The sequence below is a fragment of the Microcebus murinus genome, chromosome 18 (genome assembly GCF_040939455.1).
Source record: "Microcebus murinus isolate Inina chromosome 18, M.murinus_Inina_mat1.0, whole genome shotgun sequence".
Classification (NCBI taxonomy): domain Eukaryota; kingdom Metazoa; phylum Chordata; class Mammalia; order Primates; family Cheirogaleidae; genus Microcebus; species Microcebus murinus.
This window is the reverse complement of record NC_134121.1, coordinates 3,076,043-3,096,195: the sequence shown is the minus strand read 5'-3', so window position 1 is coordinate 3,096,195 and position 20,153 is coordinate 3,076,043. Positions and strand designations below refer to the sequence as shown.

General features: G+C 47.4%; 1 protein-coding gene across 2 annotated transcripts in view; it reads left to right on the top strand.

Moving 5' to 3' along the window:
• Nucleotides 1–18,930, top strand: part of USP22 (ubiquitin specific peptidase 22) — a 58,593-nt gene extending 39,663 nt beyond the window's left edge. For both annotated transcript variants that reach the window (XM_075994017.1, XM_020281252.2), the window contains 9 exons: nt 391–560; nt 3,838–3,985; nt 6,441–6,546; nt 8,424–8,582; nt 11,711–11,837; nt 12,693–12,784; nt 14,383–14,445; nt 15,051–15,200; nt 15,766–18,930. In XM_075994017.1, the coding sequence (XP_075850132.1) occupies nt 391–560; nt 3,838–3,985; nt 6,441–6,546; nt 8,424–8,582; nt 11,711–11,837; nt 12,693–12,784; nt 14,383–14,445; nt 15,051–15,200; nt 15,766–15,808 (1,058 nt within the window). In that variant the 3' untranslated portion in view covers nt 15,809–18,930. The remainder of the gene's footprint in view (nt 1–390; nt 561–3,837; nt 3,986–6,440; nt 6,547–8,423; nt 8,583–11,710; nt 11,838–12,692; nt 12,785–14,382; nt 14,446–15,050; nt 15,201–15,765) is intronic.
• Nucleotides 18,931–20,153: the final 1,223 nt, after the last annotated feature.

The following is a 20,153-nucleotide window of genomic DNA, read 5'->3' as shown; positions in this document are numbered from 1 at the left end:
ATCTTTAGGGAGAGAAGTTATGTGTGAGTGTGTGCTGAATTTTCTGATAATTGAGGAAATGCCTTTTAGAACATTTTTTCAAAGCTTTTTCAGTTAGAGAAGCTCCATTCTAATCTGGCCTCCTGTCATAGAAAATGTATTTGGGTAATTCTGTCAAAACATATAATGGCAAAAGTAGGTAGGGTGTGGTGGTGGGCATTCCTCAATACAGTTCATTTAAAAGTGGTATAAAAATTAGAGAAATACTACCTTTTTCTTGTTCTTGAATGAATGAATAAGAGAAAATGGCTGCACTTGGAGATGTAAAGGAAGCTACTGGGATTCAGCAGTACGTGCAGGTCATAACTGCACAGGTGTCATAACTCGCGCTCTCCCGTGGCCTCTGTCCAGGTCTGCGAGGGCTAATCAACCTGGGGAACACGTGCTTCATGAACTGCATCGTCCAAGCTCTGACCCACACACCGCTCCTCCGGGACTTCTTCCTGTCGGACAGGCACCGCTGTGAAATGCAGAGCCCCAGCTCCTGTCTGGTCTGTGAGATGTCCTCCCTCTTTCAGGAGGTGAGTGCTGTGACTTCTGCAGCGGACTGTTTCTGTAACTACTTTGTTTTGCCCTTTTGAAAAAAGTAAAATAAGGTTGACAGTAATACACAGGAAGGCAAATTTAGAAATTTATGCAATGAGTAAATATTTAATAAGTGCATTTATTACAGAAAAGGACACAGTTTCCCAAAAGGGCTTATTAGATAAGCGACTGTTGGTGCAATTCTCAGAGGCGGGCCACTGACTCGAGGAGGAGGAGCCCCCGAAGGGCATGGTGAGGAGTCCAGTGGCAGCTGGCATCTGTCTCTGTAAAGACTGTGGCAATTCCCCCTTCCTCCATTGTGTGCCATCCTGGTTTGGGAAGGCGTGTAGAGGTACACGTGCCACTTTCCTGCATCATTCTCAAGAAAAGTGGGTCCTCTCTGCTGCCAGCCCTTTCTCCGTGTGCTTCATCTAAGCCTCTGCTGCACTCTGCCCTGCACTCACTCTATTCCCTTGATCTGGTCGTCGTGTGCACTCGGCATGCCCCCAGCCGGGGGGCAGGACACAGTGGAGCTTAGGGTCAAGGCTCACCTGGGCCAGTGCCTCAGCATCCACTGCTTGGCAACCTCAGATGAAGTTATCAGACCCAGAGCCACTCAGTCACCCCAACTAAAAAATGGTGCTGGTACCTAACCTATAGGTTACTGAGAGGACCCAGATGCTCTTCAGGTACCTTGCACAGGAACCCGAAAACACCCTTCTGTTTGTCTCAGCAGCCTTTGCCTGGAATGAAGCCAGGCCCGCCCACTCACACGTAGTCAGTGGCTGCTGTGGAGCCACAGATGCGGAGTTGAGCAGCTAGGGGGAGACCATCTGCCCTGCAAAGCCAATTACCATGGTAGATTTTGCACTGGAGATTCACCCACGTGTCAGCAGTGTGTGCTTTTCATTGATGGGTAGTCACATTGTATGGGCAGACTGTGTTTAGTTGTCATTGCCCAGTTCAGAGGTATTTGAGTTGTTTATGCAGTTTTTTGATGCATAAAACTACCATAAATATTTATATGCCATTACAGGCTTTTGTGTGGAAATTAGCATTTCTCTCCAGTATCTCTCTTCATTCATTTATTTCGGTTTTTAATTTCTCTTATCTGTGTTTTGTGATTTTCAGTATCTTAATCTTGTATGTATTTCATGGTTTTAATGCTATTGAAATGGTACTGTTTTTAGGTTCAGTTTTGCATTTTTCATTGCTAGTACCTAGAAATAGAGTTAGTTTTTGCATATTGACTTTTGTTCTGTGACCTCGCTAACTCACTTTTTAGTTCTAGTAATGCCCCCATCCCCAGATTCATCGGGGTAGGTGATCGTGTCATAAATCTGACTGAAGAAGGCTTTACTCCTTTCTTTGCAATCTGTATGCCTTTTATTTCTTTTCCTTGCTTTACCTTGCTGAGTAGGCCCTCCAGGGTCATGCTGACTAGGAGTAGCAAGATAAGACGTCTTTGCCTTGTTCTCGATCAAGCACGATTTCACCATGCATCTATCTTAAACGCGCTTTAGTGGGCTGAGGAATTTGCTTCTAATCCTTGTTTGCTGAGAGTATCATGACTGGATGTGTTGCCTTTTTCCAATGTTTTTTCTACAGCTATTGAGATGGTCATGTGACCTTTATTTTGTTAATGTAAAATGCATTGAATTTTTTCATATGATGAACAGTGTTACATTCCTGTTTAGACAAAGCATGTCAGCAGGGATGAGAAGGAACATTACATAATGATAAAGGGTCTTCAGTGTCCCTGCCCATAGATCCTTTCTGTGTACTTGTGCTGCTGAAGGAAGAGTTTTGAAATTGCCAGCTGAAACTAGGTTTGCCTATTACTCTGTTCAATTCTAGTAGTTCTTGCATCATGTGTTTGAAATCTCTCTTCTTAGTTGTGTGTAGGTTTAGGGTAGCGTCTGCAGCTGGTCCAGGGACCGTGCTGTGAGGACCATGGCTCTGCAGTGTGGGTCCTTGGAGGGCTCTCAGTGCACAGGTGGAGAGGTGGGTTGTGCAGTTTGTTTAGAGATTTGGCCTTTTTGTTAGATTTCTACCACATAATCTATTGCTAGGTATTTGTTTTATAGTTAATGTAATGAAGACTTTGCATTTTTGCACCTTAAAGAGATTCTGTATCAGTCTAACAAAACACTTTCACAGAGGAGTTCCACTGTGGCTGGGCCTTGGCTCCTGAGTCACAGCGTCCAGGGTATGCTAAGCCTCTTCTCATTCCTTCCCTTTCTGTAAGGATGAGCAGTTTCATTTTCTGTTACCTGTGGACAGTGGCTCTAATTCTTTTCTTTACCAGATAACTTGTTAGCATCTCTTTTCCTCATAGCTATTCTCTGCTCTCACCTGTTGTCATTGCACAAGTGTAAACCTTAAGCCTCATGAGGAATTTGATGTGTTCTTCCTTGCCCACCTCGTGACAATTCTTTGTAAACAACTGGCAGTTAATATCAAGTAGGTGAGTGTTTTGAGAGTAAGCCTTTTGGAACTTGAAAGAACTTGAAAGAAGTTAATTTCATTATTATCTATTAATAATATGTTACCATGTCATTTTGTTTCCATGAGCACTTTCAGAATTTGTCATTTAAAATTAGAGATCTGTTCATAAGAAAGGTATACTATGTGTCTGTTCTAAGCAAAGTTAATTTTAGCTCAGAAGGTAAAATCTGAAATGTGAATGTCAAATGGTTGTACATGTTCATGCTTCTGTATCTGAGCAGGCAAGAACCCTCTGTGGAGTTTTACCTAGTTAGGAAGCCATAGAATATAAGCTATGACACTGGGTCTAGTGTCCCGAGCATCCAGTGGGAAGAACTGGCTGGCAGGCCCCCAGTTAGCCTCAGAGCTGGAGGAGCGGGAGAGTCTGGCTGATGCTCTTGAATTTTCTGTAATCACAGTAATGTGTGATTCCCTGTGTGGAAGCACTGATGGACACCGGCCTGAGGTGGTTTGGTGCTTTGAGTAAACTAGTATTGGGCAAAATGAATCATTTTTATATGCATTTAATCTCACATTGCAAGTCGTAATTCAACATTTAGGCTTATCTGTAGAAAACTAGACGGGAAGAGAGAAACTCATATGCACACTCAAAGAGTCCAGTGAGTCCAAATAAAAATACAGTTTTTTTAAAGTAAAATTGAGCCATTTTTGTCAAACTAGCCTTACCAATTGTAGGCAGCTATTCAGTGTTTTTTTGCTGTGTGTTCTGTGTTCAGAGTCCATGTTTATTCCTGACCAGTTTATCCCTTTTCCTTGTTGGAGCAGTTTTACTCTGGCCACCGGTCCCCTCACATCCCATATAAGTTGCTGCACCTGGTATGGACCCACGCGCGGCACCTGGCGGGCTACGAGCAGCAGGACGCCCACGAGTTCCTCATTGCAGCCCTGGATGTCTTACATCGGCACTGCAAAGGTTGGCCACACTTCCTGTGCCTCTCCCAGGGTCAGGATAGGGGTTTCCTTGACGAGAGGGAGCAGAGCAAGTGCGCACTTGTGCAAAGCAGCGTGGCTGACATTTGATTATGTTATAGGCTTCAGAGTCCTTTTTTGTCCAATAAGAAGACACCCTAATTACCTCAGAGAGGTTCTCTTCACAGTTTAAGAGATGAGGAAATCGCTTCTGCAGCCTAGCGGTCTGTTCTCTCTGACCCATCATGGTGAACAGTGAAATTTCAGAACGCCCAGCGTGGTTTGGGGTCTCTGCCTGCTTGGGGTGGTTTTGGGATTCATCTGGGTTATCAGGCCTAAGGCCTCTGAGTAATCCCCAAACACAGCTTAGCTGGCAAAACTGTCCCCCTCCCCTGCGGGGTTTCCAGAAGGACTGATTGCTGCTGTGCAGTGGCCAGAGTGTCCGGGAACAGCACTGCCCGTGTGCTTGCTAGCACTCCCTGACACGGGGCCACATCCTTTTCTGATTCCAATAAAGAGCCTTTTGTTTTAAAGCCTCTTTTGGGATCTTATTGGAACTTGGCTTCTCTCATAACATAGTGTCGTAGCCTGGCCCCCGAGGGTGCTCAGATATATGTGAGTTTTGATGGTTTGGGGACTGGAGGTGGGAGATGAGGACTGAACCACTGGCACCAAGCTCGACCCCTCTGCCCTCCTCACTCTCGGGTCCCAGTGTGGAGGACCAATGGCTTAGACTCTGTTAGCACAGGTACCAGCTGGTGTCGATTCTCAAACGAGTATGGGCTGGTCACCCGTAGGCTCCTTGAAACATGTCGTTCAGGTTTTCTGATTCCTTGGGCCCAGAGGTGATACTGATGCTGCTGGTTCAGGTGCTGCACTGAGGACTACTGTGCTCAGCTGACTAGGGACCTGGCTGCCCGTGGGTCACTTGTGGCCTCTGGGCTGGCACAGCTAGTTGTAGGCAATATCCTACCAGCTAATTTTCTCTTTAATTGGTGTCTTTTGAAAAACAAAATCCTGTTTCCCGGGTCACTCTGTTGAAGAGCTGGCTTTCCCCATGTCAGTCTCTCAGCTGAGCTGCCGCTTGGCACCCACAGTCGCCCAGTGAGGTCTGGGGTCCAGCTCAGAAATGTGCACTTTGAGGTGAGATGTCTGGTTTTAATGCACTGTCATGGAGTTGGGTTCTGGTTTTTGGCACTTAAATTTTTTCTGCTGAAAATGTATGTTTGATCCTTTTAATTGTCCTAGGAATCAAAGTTGCTCAATAGCTTAGGTAAAATGTGGTTTCCTAATATGATTTGTAACATACAACAGAAAGGAACAATTGTGGAAGATTATTGAATTATTATTCCAAGTACCCGGTGAGAATAATTAAGAGCCTTCTGCAACCAGCAGAAATCTGATCTAAAAATCAGTTGTTTGAAAATGAATTTCTGTTAAAATGTTCATGTAAGCACAAAATGATGAAACTGTTGTGATCTACTTCTGACATAATTCCCATTGAAATGTCTGGAAACAAATGTAAAGTGGTGATCAGAACCCTGTAGTGAGGTAGCCCTGCCACAGTGCACATGGGGAAGTGCAGTTGTTTAAGGCATGGGGGCCGCCACCACTGTTTCCTGTGTGTTTGTATTTTGTATATTTCTTGTGTGTGTTATGTTTTTCTGTAGCCTAACACTCTGTCCCATGAATTTGAGATCCTTCTGGGCAGCATTTTCTCTGTAATGTTAAACTTTCTGCTATCAGAAACTCAAAGGCCATTCTTTATTCTTCTGTAATAATTCAGTTTGATAGAGTATAACGTATAACATGGCCACACACTATCCCCATTGTCTAGTTGAATGAAGTTGTATGTGTTGTATTTTGCTGCATACACTTTTTATTTATCTACATACACATAAATGAATAAAACATGTGTTGAGTAGTGAGTGGAAATGGCACTTCTCTAGGTACACCTGCCCGGATGACAAGCTGCTTACCTGGGGTGAGAGTGCATGAGCTGGTGGGGAAAAGCCCGAGAGCATCATAATGTGACATTTTCTGATCTAAGGGCACCGTTTTACCTAGTCAAGGAAGGGAGAAGGGAATATTTGGCCCACAATAAGTTTGGCTGTCTCACTAGAAACATATTTATTCAGTGTTTCTGTATATGAAAAAGGGAATCAATAACTCTGCCCAGTTATTAGACATTAGATGTACTTTGTTGTCAGGATAGAAAGAAGGTAAGGCACTGTTCTTAAGGAATGAGAAAAAGAAGAGTTAGAAATCCAACAGGTCCGATTTCTTATCACATTAAAATAATGATGGGATCCTCTGCCAAGTCTGTTGAAATGATGAATACCAGAGTGTCAGCACTCCTGGCTTCCTTGGGCCCCTGCTGGGCAGATGTATCTTTCTCTTCAGACCTTGCCATCTTTATGGCATACAGATGCTAATCATGGAGTGTGGTCTGTCTTCAGGTGATGATAATGGGAAGAAGGCGAACAACCCCAACCACTGCAACTGCATCATTGACCAGATCTTCACGGGGGGGCTGCAGTCAGATGTCACGTGCCAAGTCTGCCAGTAAGTGTGCTCTGCAGCATCAGCACTGGCCCCAGCTGTGCCAGCACCACAGCACATTTTCACCAGCATAGCCATCTGCTCTGAACGGGCTTTAAAGTAGATTCTTGGGCCCAGAGCATGGTGGACGCCACCCCTACCAGGCCATCTTGATGATAGGTCACTAGGCTCTTTGGCTCTTACAGTGGCCTGTCTACAGCAGCAGCCAGCCAAGAGGCAGAAGTGGTTTTGTTAGACAGCCACACCACTGTCATTTGTTGAGACAGAATAGCTCTAATTGAAAAGATATCAGAGAAATGATGATTAGACGCTCTGAGTGTGAAGGTCTTGGCAGGTGGGCCTCGTCCTCTTGGAGAGGCTGGTGCCTCCATGGGCACCCTCAAGTGTGGGTCATTTCTGATGTGCACCCTCAGTGTTGAGGTCCTTGTTGTCCACACCATGCAATGTGTTTTTGGGAGCTGCCCCCCACCCCCATTTCTCTGCTTCCCTTATAGACCTTGACGCCAGGAACCAAATACAACAGGCCCATTTCATGAAGGGCTAGATCACAAATGGCAGATTTTTGACGTGCGTTCCTAAGTGTATTAGTTTTAAATAATTTATGGTTTCTTTTTCCATTTTGTCTAATGCAGTGGCCCTAATTTTTTCCAGGTGTGGCCTCTGCATAGTGCTCCAAGCTTCTAGAGCCAGAAAGAGAATCCCTTGTTAGGTTAGAGGAACCCTCTTACTCAAACTCAGTGCACGCTGCTGGTTACTTTTAGAAATGGGGTCTCACGGGGTCTGAGGTGGGAGAAACAAAAAAGAAAAGGGGTCTCACTATGTCACCCAGGCTGGCGTGCAGTGGCATCGTCAGAGCTCACTGTAACCTTGAACTCCTGGGCTCAAGTGATCTCCTGCTTCTGCCTTCTGAGTAGCTGGGACTACAGGCTGTTGGACCTGGCTCTATTTTTTATTGCAGATCGATTTTTTTTTTTCTTTTTAAATATTTTTTATTTCTTTTTTCTTTAATTAACTTATATTTAACTTAAATTTTTTCTTTTTCTGATCAGTGGCAAGGGTAAGTATAGATCGATTTTTTTTAAATGTGGTCACAATCCACTAAAATTACTTCAGAACCCATAATAGATTGCCATTTGTAGTCTACGTAAGGCCAATTGGTTATTGGAAAGGGCAGAGCTGCCTGTGTCAAGGCGAAGCTTTCTGTACGGATAATAGATTACGTGGTGCCTTGGTTCTAATCAGTTTGGTTGGGCTCAGAGTTTGCTCTGAGCAGTTCCGATCTCCTCACAAACCCTTAACTACTGAATTCTATTAGCAGGAGATTGTCTCAGTTTTAAATCCTGTTTAAATATCTATACTACTTTTTCCAATCTGAGTTTTCTTTTTTTATGTTGTGAAATAATTCTGTAGGAAGGAATTGGTCTTGTTAAATGCAGCATCAAGTGCCCCAGCTGGGGCTGCCAGGCCTGGCTCTAGTGCACACTCTCCAGGAAGTGTGCTTGGAGGTCTCCCTTACCACCCAGGGTAGGAGGTTCCCAGGTGCAGCTGAGAGAGATCCGTGGATTCCGAGCCTTTGGACTGGGGCCTGTGAATTTTTAATCTTAAGGATATCCCTAAATGATTGTGATGGTCTTCTGGGTTTGGAAAATCATTGCTTTAGGATCAGCCCTGACCTTAGGGGTTCATACATCCCTTCCTGGGGACACCTTGGGAGTTCAGAACACACTAGATGTGAGCACTCTACTCTGTGTCCAACCTGAGCTGATGCTCATGTAAAAGGGTGAAGTGAGGAAGGGGATGGGGCATCCTCCACATGGCGCTGCCCCAGGAGCCGCAGTGGACAGCAGTCCTCATGTGCTTCTGTTTCCCTTTGCTTCTAGTGGAGTCTCCACCACAATAGACCCCTTCTGGGACATCAGTTTAGATCTGCCTGGCTCTTCCACCCCGTTCTGGCCCCTGAGCCCTGGGAGTGAGGGCAGCGTGGTGAATGGAGAGAGCCACGTGTCAGGAACCACCACGCTCACGGATTGCCTGCGAAGGTGAGAAGCCCACCAGAGTCTTCCTCATGGGAAGGCTGTTCAGAAGCAGGGGTGATCAGGACCAAATGGGGATTTTTTTTCACATGCCCACGACAGAGCCTTGAAAACAGACAGGACATTAGCCTGCAGTTGCTCGGGCTACTTTGCCGGGTTTTTTCCCTCTCCAAGAAGAGTAGATACCAGCTTTGCATGGTATAGATATTTGAATCACCAGCTACTGTTCCACATTCCAGTGTACATGAACTGAGAGCCAAAGAGCAAGACTTGGAGCTCCTGCACCTTTTGTGGTTAATAACCTACACCAAAGTGTGAACTAAGAGGAGCTGCCCCACCCCATGGTACATGGCCTTTTCTGCAAGTGATTAGAAACATACATGTGGTCTTCTGTACTTGCAGTCATTTTTTAATTTGTCCATTTACCATTTCATTAGTTCAGATAGGTGATAATATATAGGGAGTGTTTGTTGGAAAATACATTCGAATAGCTGTAGCATGTAATTGTGAAGAGATCAGGAAGACATTCTAAACTTTAATTGAATCTGGTATTCTATAGCTCTTCTCTTCTCCTCTCTCTCTCCTCTCTCTTCTCTCCTCCCCTTCCCCCTCCCTCCCTCTCCCTCCCCCCTCCCTCTTCCTCCCCCTCTTTCTCTTTCTCTTTTTGAGACAAGATTCTAACTCTGTTGCCCAGGCTAGAGTGCTGTGGCGTCAGCCTAGCTCACAGCAACCTCCAACTCCTGGGCTCAAGCAATCCTGCTGCCTCAGCCTCCCGAGTAGCTGGGACTACGGGCATGCGCCACCACGCCCGGCTAATTTTTTTCTATATATTTTTAGTTATCCGGCTAATTTCTTTCTATTTTTAGTAGAGATGGGGTCTCCCTCTTGCTCAGGCTGGTCTCCAACTCCTGATCTCAAGCAATCCTCCTACCTCAGCCTCCCAGAGTGCTGGGATTACAGGTGTGAGCTACCATGCCTAGGCCAGAAATGCTTTTAACACAGCCCTTCTGTCACATAAGGAGGGGAGCCTTTCTCCTCACCGTTAGAAAATTAATTTCCCCAGACATCTCAGTTCTTTAAGGAAGACTTTCCCCCCACCTTTGTGTACCATTTTATTGGGAGGGCCAACAAAAGAGGAAAATGCCTCCTTGGCGAGAGCCTCGCAGGTTACAACTGAATAAAGGCAGAGTGTCGGGAAAACAGTATCATGGGAAGAAGGGGTGCAAAGCTTGTGCCTTCTGGGAACCAAGGGTGGTTGGCACACAAGTCATGGCGTTCGTGAGCTTATATAAAGCCTCACATCTGTGGCCAGGATGACTTGGGACCTTGGGCCGGGAATGGCTGGTGCAGTAGCTGGGACTGCCTCTTCCATCAGACTTGTGGCGAGGGATGCCGGCGGCGGTAGGGAAGGGAGGCTGTGGGGCGGGTTTAGGCAGGGCTCATCTAGGCGGTGTTGACCTTGCCTCTCCTAGGGGTGCCTGTGGCTCTGTGGGGTGTTGGGTTGGGTCCGGTCAGGGTCCAGAGGCTCTGCGCCTGGGCCAAGGAGATATGCTGACCATGTTAGGGTGGCCCAGGCTGCCCTAGTGGCCTGAAGGGACTGGAAGGTAGTTCCCAGTGAACATCATTGGGGCCCCAGGAGCAGGACCCAGCTTTGGTTAGTAAGGGGATGGCCAAGGATTTGAACTCCTTGGGCTCAGGCCAGCGCAGCCAGGGCCTTGGCGCGTGCTCCTGGAGGCAGGGGCGTGGCTCCCAGGGCTTCCAAGGTGTGTATCTGCTTGGCTGGCTTCAGGTCACCAGAAGAATGAAATCAAGTTAAGCTTTTTATGTTGGGATAATTGTAGTTCCCCTGCAGTTGTAAGAAATCACACAGATCCCGTGCACCCTTTACCCAGTGTCCCTGATGATAGCCCTCAGCACTGGTGGGCACCACAGCCAGGATGCTGATGTCCGTGCAGGAAGTGCCCGGCCTCTCCATCGCCACAGCGTCCCATACAGCTGCACCTCCTGCCCTCCCGCCATCCCCTCCTGCACCATTTCTACAAATCTGACCTTTCAAGGTTATGTACGTGGCATTGTACGGTGTGTAGCCTTTTGGGGTCAGCTTTTTTCACGCATGATATTCTCTGGAGATTCACCCAGGCTGTTGTGCAGGTCACTAGTTTGTGCCTTTTTGTTGCTGACCAGTATTTGTGGCTGCACCACAGTTTAACCCTTCACCGCTGGAGGACATCTGGGTTGTTTCCAGGTCTTTGGCTGTTAACTGATAAAGCCGCTATATAAACATTTGTTTATAGTTTTTGTGTGAATATAAATTTCCACTTTTCTGGCGTCAGCCTCGCTCACAGCAACCTCAAACTTCTGGGTTATAGCGATTCTCCTGCCTCAGCCTCCCGAGCAGCTGGGACTACAGGCATGCGCCACCATGCCCAGCTAATTTTCTCTATATATGTTTTAGTTAGCCAATTAATTTCTTTCTATTTTTTTTTAGTAGAGACAGGTCTTACTCTTGCAGGTTTTGAACTCCTGACCTCAAGCGATCTGCCTGCCTCGGCCTCCCAGAATGCTAGGATTACAGGCGTGAGCCACCACGCCCGGCCCTAAACAAAATATTTAAAATAAATGTTTTGGAAAAAATAATTTCTTTCTTGCCTTGTGAAATTATAAACATCCTTAACTGTATGCATATGTTTTAGTAGAGAAATCGATCCATTGAAAGTGATAAAATACCTCTCTTCTCTCATTCCTGTCTCTTGCATCTCCCATCTTTCTTTTTTTTTTTTTTTTTTTGAGACAGAGTCTCACTTTGTTGCCCAGGCTAGAGTGAGTGCCATGGCGTCAGCCTAGCTCACAGCAACCTCAAACTCCTGGCTCAAGCGATCCTCCTGCCTCAGCCTCCCAAGTAGCTGGGACTACAGGCATGAGCCACCATGCCCGGCTAATTTTTTTCTATATATATTAGTTGGCCAATTAATTTCTTTCTATTTATAGTAGAGACAGGGTCTTGCTCTTGCTCAGGCTGGTTTCGAACTCCTGACCTCGAGCAATCCGCCCGCCTCGGCCTCCCAGAGTGCTAGGATTACAGGCGTGAGCCACCGTGCCTGGCCCTTCCCATCTTTCTTAAATGTGCCTCATAGATTCACCAGACCAGAGCACTTGGGAAGCAGTGCCAAGATCAAGTGCAGCGGCTGCCACAGCTACCAAGAGTCCACCAAGCAACTCACCATGAAGAAACTGCCCATTGTGGCTTGTTTCCATCTCAAAGTAAGTTTTCCAGCAAGCCAGCGCTGGTGGCAGACTGGATTCACTCCACAGTACGATATACAGCCTGTAGGTTTGGTAGACAGAATACGTTTTGTAATTGCAGCAAGTGAGCAAAGAACGCTGAGGAGAGACGGGGCTGTAAGTGTGATGACTTTCTTGCCTGTGCTGCGGCAAACAGAACTCAGTTGCCTCACAGTGAAAACGTAGGATGTGAGTTACTCTATGGGGGGCGCGTAGTTAAGACTTTATTACTTCTACCCAGATTTTCTATCTCCGCCTGGCCCAAGTTTAAAACTCTTTCTTTATTACAGAGACACTTAGCACTAAGATCTAGTTAACGAGTCAGCAGGCTTCTTCCATAAAGGACCAGATAGTAGATAGTAAATATTTTAGGCCTCCTAGGCCACATATTCTTCTTCGTTTTATTTTACAACCTTTTAAAAATGTAAAACAACAATTCTAAGCTCACTGGCTGGACTTGGTGCCCGTGATCTAGTCAAAGGAGTGTGTTTTGTCTGGTGAAAGGAAGGACATGTTCATTTTTGCTGCCACTGGTTATGGACGTTTGCTTTCTGCACTTCGCTATGTTTGCTGAGAGAGATGACTTTGTAGGACCCCTGGTGTCACCCCTGAATGATCCCATCATTTCAGGGCTTGACCTGAACCCTATATGTTGGAGTTTGTATGGATCAACGTTGTGTTATTGAATCTGTGAGCTCTGTATGCAGCCAAAAGACATTAAAAAACATACAGTGCAAGGCACAGAGAAGTGTCATTGGAGGAAGCCACTAAAGCCTGGGAGCTGACTGACACTTGTCTCCTTTCCTCCTCTTTCCCCAACTCCTGTTTTTGTAGCGATTTGAACACTCAGCCAAGCTGAGGCGGAAGATCACCACGTACGTGTCCTTTCCCCTGGAACTGGACATGACCCCCTTCATGGCCTCCAGGTAGGAGAGGGTTTGTCTAGCTGCATCTGGGCAGGGATTGCTGTGGTCCTGTCGGGGCCGTGACAGGGTGATTGCTGACGTTGATACAGACCTTATCTACCACAAGCTTAATAATTTATCCTGATAAATACAAAACATATTTTAATGAAGTGGTTTTCCTCAGATACATGTTTTGCTTTGAATATTTCTCTAATAATTCTCTATCAACTTTCAAACTTGGGAATTGGTCAAGGTGGGATCCCAGTGAGAAGGCAGCACTTTATTTGACAGAACAGATTTTGAAATACAAATAAATGTTCATTTTGCAGTTGTAGATTTCATTTTCCTTGGTTTCAAATCCTTATATCATAGACCACTTAAAATGTAATCCTCCAAAAAAACCATGATGCTTATTATAGATGCATGAAATACATGTTAGCGTGCTATGGCTGCTGTAACAAAAAGCCACAAAGTCAGCAGCTTGAAACGACAGAAATGAATTTTCTCTCTGTGTTAGAGGCCAGAAATCTGAAACTGAGGTGCAGACAGGGCCTCTTCTGAAGCGTCCGGGGAAGGTTCGGTTCCTGGCTGCCTCCGGGCTCTTGGGCTCCTCCTGCCAGTCTGTGTCCTATCTCCCACTGCTGCTCCCGCCTAGAAACCCTGGTTGCTGGACTTACGGCCCACTCAGGTCATCAGGATGATCTCTTCTAGACATCCTTAGCTTCCCACATCTGCAAAGACCTTCCCACAATGTAAGGTCCTATCTTAGGCTCCAAGAGCTGAGACGTGGGTGTTATTTTTTAGAAGACACAGCTCAACACACAGCATCATCTAAAGCAAATTGCCTTTATTATTGGCATCTTCCTGGTGTCTTTCCTTGTGGTCCTGCCCCTGGGGCACACAAGTGACCATCTCAGATAAAACAAGACCACCAGGGTTATGGCTCTGTGCTGACAGCCTGTAACCTTGTGGCCAGGGAAGTGAGCTGGTCTGATCATGATTTCACGTGTCCATGCAGGTGGTGGTACGATTGCTAATGTCAGGGTCTTAAGAGATCTTGGTGTTTTCTGCTGTCGGTAGCCACCCTTACATAAATGAGATAAATAAAGTGTGGATTTTCCTGTTTCCAGTGCTGCCTCTTCCCTGTCTCACCAGGAGACATGCTAGTTGTGAAGTGACAAGCAGCAGTCTTATCCTTCAAGGAAGCAGCTGTCTAGGCTGTTGAGTGGATTTAACAAGAGCGCACCTTCCCATCTGGTGTGTTACAGACTAAACTCGTCTTTGTCCCAGATCCAGCTTCCACCACGAAGCCCATTCTCGGGCAGTGGATGGCCTGGGGGTCTGTTCCCCACCCCCTCACCCCCAGAGGGGGCATAGTAGTGTCAGGTGGCCTTGGGGCCCAGGTGTGCCTTAGGCAGTTCACCTCACAGACCAGCCCCGGTGTTCTCAGGTAACACGGGGATCACTTCTGCCCCAAATGGAGTTGTTGGGAGAACAAGAAAGCACATGAAATGCACCTTAGCACAGCATCTGGTGTGGTTGGTGTCTCCGGAGCCCTGTGTCTCTGCCTGACGATGTTACTTAATCAGTGATGCTGCATCCGCCCTTGTTCGTTACAGCAAAGAGAGCAGGATGAACGGACAGTACCAGCAGCCCACGGACAGTCTCAGTAACGACAACAAGTAAGTGTCCCGTGGTGTGTGTCCTGGCACCTCTGGTCACGCACCAGGTGAGCAGGCATCCCTGCCTCGTAGGGCACCAGCGGCTCTTGGGAATCACATGCTTAGGAGTGGTACTGGCAGGGCTCGTGTTCCTGTGGCCGCTGACCTACTTAGTATCTGGCCTTCTGTCCTCTGTTGGGGAGGGACTTTGTACACCTCATTGTTACAAACGTTCCCCACTGTTGGAGGAGCCCTATCCCCTCCCCTGGGCTCTGGCTGGAGGGAAGTTCCATTTGGAGAGTTCAATGTCTGCCTTCACTGCACACAGTGGGACCTCTTTTCCTTTCACTGTTCTTCCTTCTGTTGGTGTTACGGGAAGAACAAAGGCTGGTGCATCCTGGTGTGTCTACCTCTGCCTGCTTCCACTAGGTGTGGTCTCAGGTAGCAGCTGGAGTGGGCGAGAGCAAGCAGGGGCGGCCAGGTTCTCTTTCCCCTCTGTATCCTTCTGTGCGTCAGCCATAGCTGCTAGGGTGCGATGCTCAGGCCGGGCCTCCCCTTCCCTGCCTGGACTACCTGGTTTCTGACGGTCAGCTGCTCTCTCTCCTGTTCCTTCCCTCCCATGCTAGATATTCCTTGTTTGCCGTCGTTAACCATCAAGGGACATTGGAGAGTGGCCATTACACCAGCTTCATCCGGCAGCACAAAGACCAGTGGTTCAAGTGTGATGATGCCATTATCACCAAGGCCAGCATTAAGGATGTGCTGGACAGCGAAGGGTGTGTCTGGGGGCGGGTGGGAGAAGAACCCTGCTTAGACAGCTCTGCTTCCTGTCTATATATCTGAGCCATTCAGGGGTGTCCGCCTTCCGTTTGTTGCCCAAGTAACAAGGGCTTGTTCTAGGTAGAATGTCGGCCTCAGTGGGTCGTGAGAGGGGAGAGAATGTGCCCTCCAGGGACCAAGGGGACCTGCTGCCATGGGCTCTTTGAGGGGTTTGGGCTTTATATTCTGAGCAACAGGAAAGCCCCCTTGAGAGGTTTTACATAGAAGAATGTGTGTGTTAAAAGGCAGCCTTGAGGGCAGCAGGTGGATTTGGGCTGCACCCTGTTGCGGTGGTCCTGACAGTCTTAGCTCTGTTGTGCTGTGGGAGGTCGGTGGCCTCGTGGCGGGAGCAGTGCCACCAGTTAATGAAGTGCTCTTTCCCCCTTGGGGATTGAAAAACCAAAACCATCAACCAAGAAATCAGGCTCTGGCACATGTGCAGAGGGTGGTTTAGGGCAGTGGCTTTGGTTTTGACATCTCTTGAATCAAGAGTGTGAGCATTTTCCTCTCTCTGCCTGGCAGGTACTTGCTGTTCTATCACAAACAGTTCCTGGAGTATGAGTAGCCTTATCCGCAGCTCATTGGAAAAAGTGAAGGTGACGAGTTGACAAGCCTAACGATGTGACCCCAGCCTCTCCGACTTTGAGACACCACCTCCCACACAGACATGCCCTGTGGGCCCCTCTGCCCTGGGACCCTCTCAGGGTCGGGACCAACAAGCATGGGTGGTGGTGGGGCTCCAGGAACTGCACAGAGACCAGATGAGGGTGTGCTCTGGGCAGGAAGCAGCAGAGTAGCCCTGTCACCAGGAATCTCCCGTGCCCCTCATGATGTTGGGGGAGTCGGGAGCCTTGGCGCCGAGCACCCTCTACCTGGCGCTTCCTGATGCCTCCAGTCATTCCCCAGCTCGCAGTTTGGAAAGGCATCTGCTTGTCTTAAAATTATGGGTCCATTAAACAGTAAGTCGAAGAGACTAGGCTAGTGTGCAGGGCAAAGCTTTGCAGACACCTTTCTCTCCGTGAGTTTAGCATCAAGGATGTCAAGCACGGTACTCTTAGCCTCCGTTTTCTCAGCAACTGTGAAGCAGCCCCCAGCGCTTGTAGAAGACGCTAAGTTGGGTTTCCAGGCGCATCTGTTTTGCAGATAACTTAGCATCAAACTGCATGTGGAAGCATCTCTAAGTTTTTTAGAAATAGGCATTTTCTTATCCCCACCCCTTTTCTCCCTTTTTCCACAATGGTGAATTTCATAAATGTAATAATAGTAAACTGAATGAATTAATTGAGTTTAGACTGAAATTTAGATAGTTCCCCCTTTGTTCTCAAGAGTGGCTCTTGCTTTTAACTGGTGGTGTTTGTTGCCCCCACCCCACGCCCCAGCTTCTGTGTGTTTGGTCAGCAGCAGAGTCGCAGTGGGAGAATCAGGCCGTGGCTGACAGCTCTGTCATCTGAGTCTGTGGGTAAATGCAGCATCGACCAGTGGTGTTACTGCTTCCAACCCTGGTCTTTTCCTTTGTGATCTTCTGTCCCATCCACCTGTTGCTGCTCGGCGGTGAGCACACGGACACAGAGCTGCCGTGGCTCCGGTGGGGATGTGCCGTGTTGCTGCTGTGCCTCGCTTTGCCTTTGGTGCAGTTTCAGGTGTGGCACGAAAAAAATGACTTTGTGATCGAGCTTTTCGGCAGAGCTGAGGAAGTAGAACAATATGCATTGTTCCTCGTACGATATTTTGCATGTATCTATCCAAACTCAAACTTAGATTGTCCATTTCTGAGAAATTACAGCCTAGGAACGTGGGGAAGGAAATTTTTTTTAATAGTTTGTGAAGCAGCCATCTCTCAAGCTTGCTTGTCCTGGGATCCCTGTCTGCATCTGAACTATGGGATCTTCAGTCCCAGAGAGAGCGGGGTCATCTGTCCTAGGGGTTAGCAGGTGTTTTTCATAAAGAGCCAGGTGGTAAGCATTGTAGGCCCTGGGGGCCATATGGTCTCTGTCATAGATAACACCTAAACAAATAAGTGTGGCTTGTTCTAATAAAGCTTTATTTATGGGCATGGAAATCTGAGTTACATACAATTTCCATGTGTCAAGAAATTTTGATTTTTTAAGCCATTTTTAATGAAAATTATTCTTAGCTCACAGGCCACACAAAAGCAGGTGGGGACCAGCTCTAGCTCATTAGCTAGTGGGGCTGGGAGGGGCAGAGACAGCGGGAGCAGAGTGGTTCCTCAGTGCTCAGCATGAAACGGCCGCCACACACTGCGGAACCATCATGTAGCAAAAGCCTCGGGGATATGGTTTTTAAGCACTTGCCCAATCCGTTTTGTTCTATTTCTGCACTTAGAGAATACAAGTTGAAGCATGTTTTAAAATAAGCATTATGAAAGAAATGTGGGTGGGCCCAGAGTTTTGGAAGTGGCCCTACGTGACCATGCTCTGTGTGTGACTGCTGTGCAGGTCTCCTCTGGGGAGAGGGGTGTGTTTTTATCAGGAACAAATGTCATGGGAAGGAGAGTTGACAGGTGGTCCTACAGGACGCTGCCTGTCCTACAGCCCCTTGAGCGCCCCGGCTATGCTGGCACGTGGGCTTCAGGCCTTTCTGGCAGGTGACCTGTGGTTCCTCTGGCCACGCTTCCACACGTGCCCCGTTAACCCCCTTCCTCTTGCTGTGTTCAGGGTGCTGACTACTCCAAGAATGTTAGAACTGGGAAGGGAGATGGAGCCACTTCGTTTTTTATTTTATTTTATTTTATTTTTTTATTTATTTTTTTTTCTTTTTTTTTTTTTTTTCACTTCGTTTTTTAAAAGGCATTATTTTAAACGTTCGTATCCAAACTCCCCTATGCACTGCAGCACTGGTGTTGCAAGCATGACCCTCAGCACCTGCTGCTGAGGATTCTCCAGTGCTGCCAAAAATCTCACCCTGGGGCAGCAGTGGCCTCCCACACTGCCCGCTGCCTCACCCTCGGCATTAGGTCCTGCGTTTGATATTCTCATGTGAATTTACTTTGTTAGGAACAAGATATTTACATGATGGGTTCCGGAATCATCTTTAGCTCCCCAACCCAGCTATAAAATTCAGGAAAACGGTTTTTCCGGTCTCAGTGACCACCCTGTGTAGGTGTTGATTGTCAGAAAGTGCATCTTACCACTTAGGGGCTTGCTGCGTGAGTGTGTTAAAAACAAGCAGTACTTTGGAGATGCTAGCTGTCATCTGAGTGCCTCTCAGTAAGATAGATAGGCTTCCCCCTTCAGACACTCCTGCAGCGAGAGCTGTGAGCCCTGCGGCGTGCCGGGAGCTGGGCGGCCTCTCCGCCTGGGCCCTCTGCGGCCTGGGCTCCCCCCGGTCACTGGAACAGACAGACCCTGGACCCCTTCTTGCGGTAGCACCCTGCAGTGTGTATACCCGAGTGTGTTGTATTTCAGCTTGGTGTGTTTGCTTTTAATTGTGTAAAATTGCTGTCCTTTTGACAATTCAAGTGACTGTTTGCGTTTACTATGACTTTGAAAACAAAAAATTGTAAGAAAAAAATTCCAATGATTGTGCTGTGGTTGGAGATTTTATTCCCAAGATGTTTACACCTTCCTTTTGCCCCTCATTTGGGGAGCTGTTTGACTCGTTCTCCTCTTCCCCCAATGGCTTGTAGTCTTTCCTACGTCATAATAAAGGTACATTTTATTCGGAAAACTGACTGGTTCTCCCCTTACTAACACACGCAGCCAAAGAGAGGGTCGTTGGCGGGGAACACCAGCCAGGGCAGAGCTTGCCTTGATGGGGGCCTAGCCTCACCAAGTCAGGTCCCAGAGAGTTCTTTGGGTCTTTGGAAGTCCGTGGACTCTCGCATCCTCCTTTTCTATAATTGGTGGTGGTGGTGGACCTTCCCTCCTCCTGTGGGTGGGAGGGTGACATCCAGGATTCAGGACAGAAGTCATCTCAGGGGCTTTAAATGCATATAGATTAGAAGGCCTGGGCTATGACATAGGACTGTGTGTTTGTAGCAAGCTCCCTGTATGATGAGAAATGAGTAAATGTACAGAAATACATACAGGAAGCAGAAAACACACAGCTATTGGAGTCCATGGTTCTGCGACTGGTCATGAGGCTATAGCTGTCCGCCCCACCCCTGCGCCTACACACTTCCCTTGCCCTCAGCTGGTCAGGATTCCTTGACTTATTGGCCTAGACCTTCTTCTGAAGCATTGGAGTTTTAAAAGACGCATCTCACTCTATCGCCCAGGCTTAGAGGGCTGTGGCATCATCATAGCTCACTTGAACTCCTGGCCTCAAGTGAGCCTCCTGCCTCAGCCTCTTGAGTAGCTGGGACTACAAGTGAGCGGCACCACACCTGGCTAATTTTTCTATTTTTTTTTGTAGGGCACTATGTTGCCCAAGCTGGTCTTGAACTCCTGATCCCAAGCACTCCTTGGCCTCCCAAAGTGCTGGGATTACAGGTGTGAGCCGCCTCTCCCTTTTTTGGATGCCTTTGTTGGAAACATTTGTGGCAAGCTTTTTCCTTCATGTGGAAACACCAGGAGGCACCAGAGACAACCTGGGGTCCAGACTTAGTCCTTGTCTACATTGTGCAGCAGTCTTTTCAAATTCAGTAGAACCCTCCGAGGCTGTGTTGTGTGTCCCTGGGAGAAGATTCCCCCCGTTTGGGGCCAAACACTTCTAACCAGCAAAGTTCAAATTTTCCAGGACAGTAATAAGAAAATTTCACACCTGATTCTCAGACCCATACCTTCTGGCTGTGGGGGAGTCAGCACCATTTAGTGGCTTCTATTCAAAAGCCTAAAATTCATCTCGTAAGGCAGCTTCACCACTTCCCATAACTGAGTCTTCTGTAAGCTCGCTTTGATCCAGGGACACAGGCCCACCATTACAAGTTTTGCTGAGCATCATGTGCCATG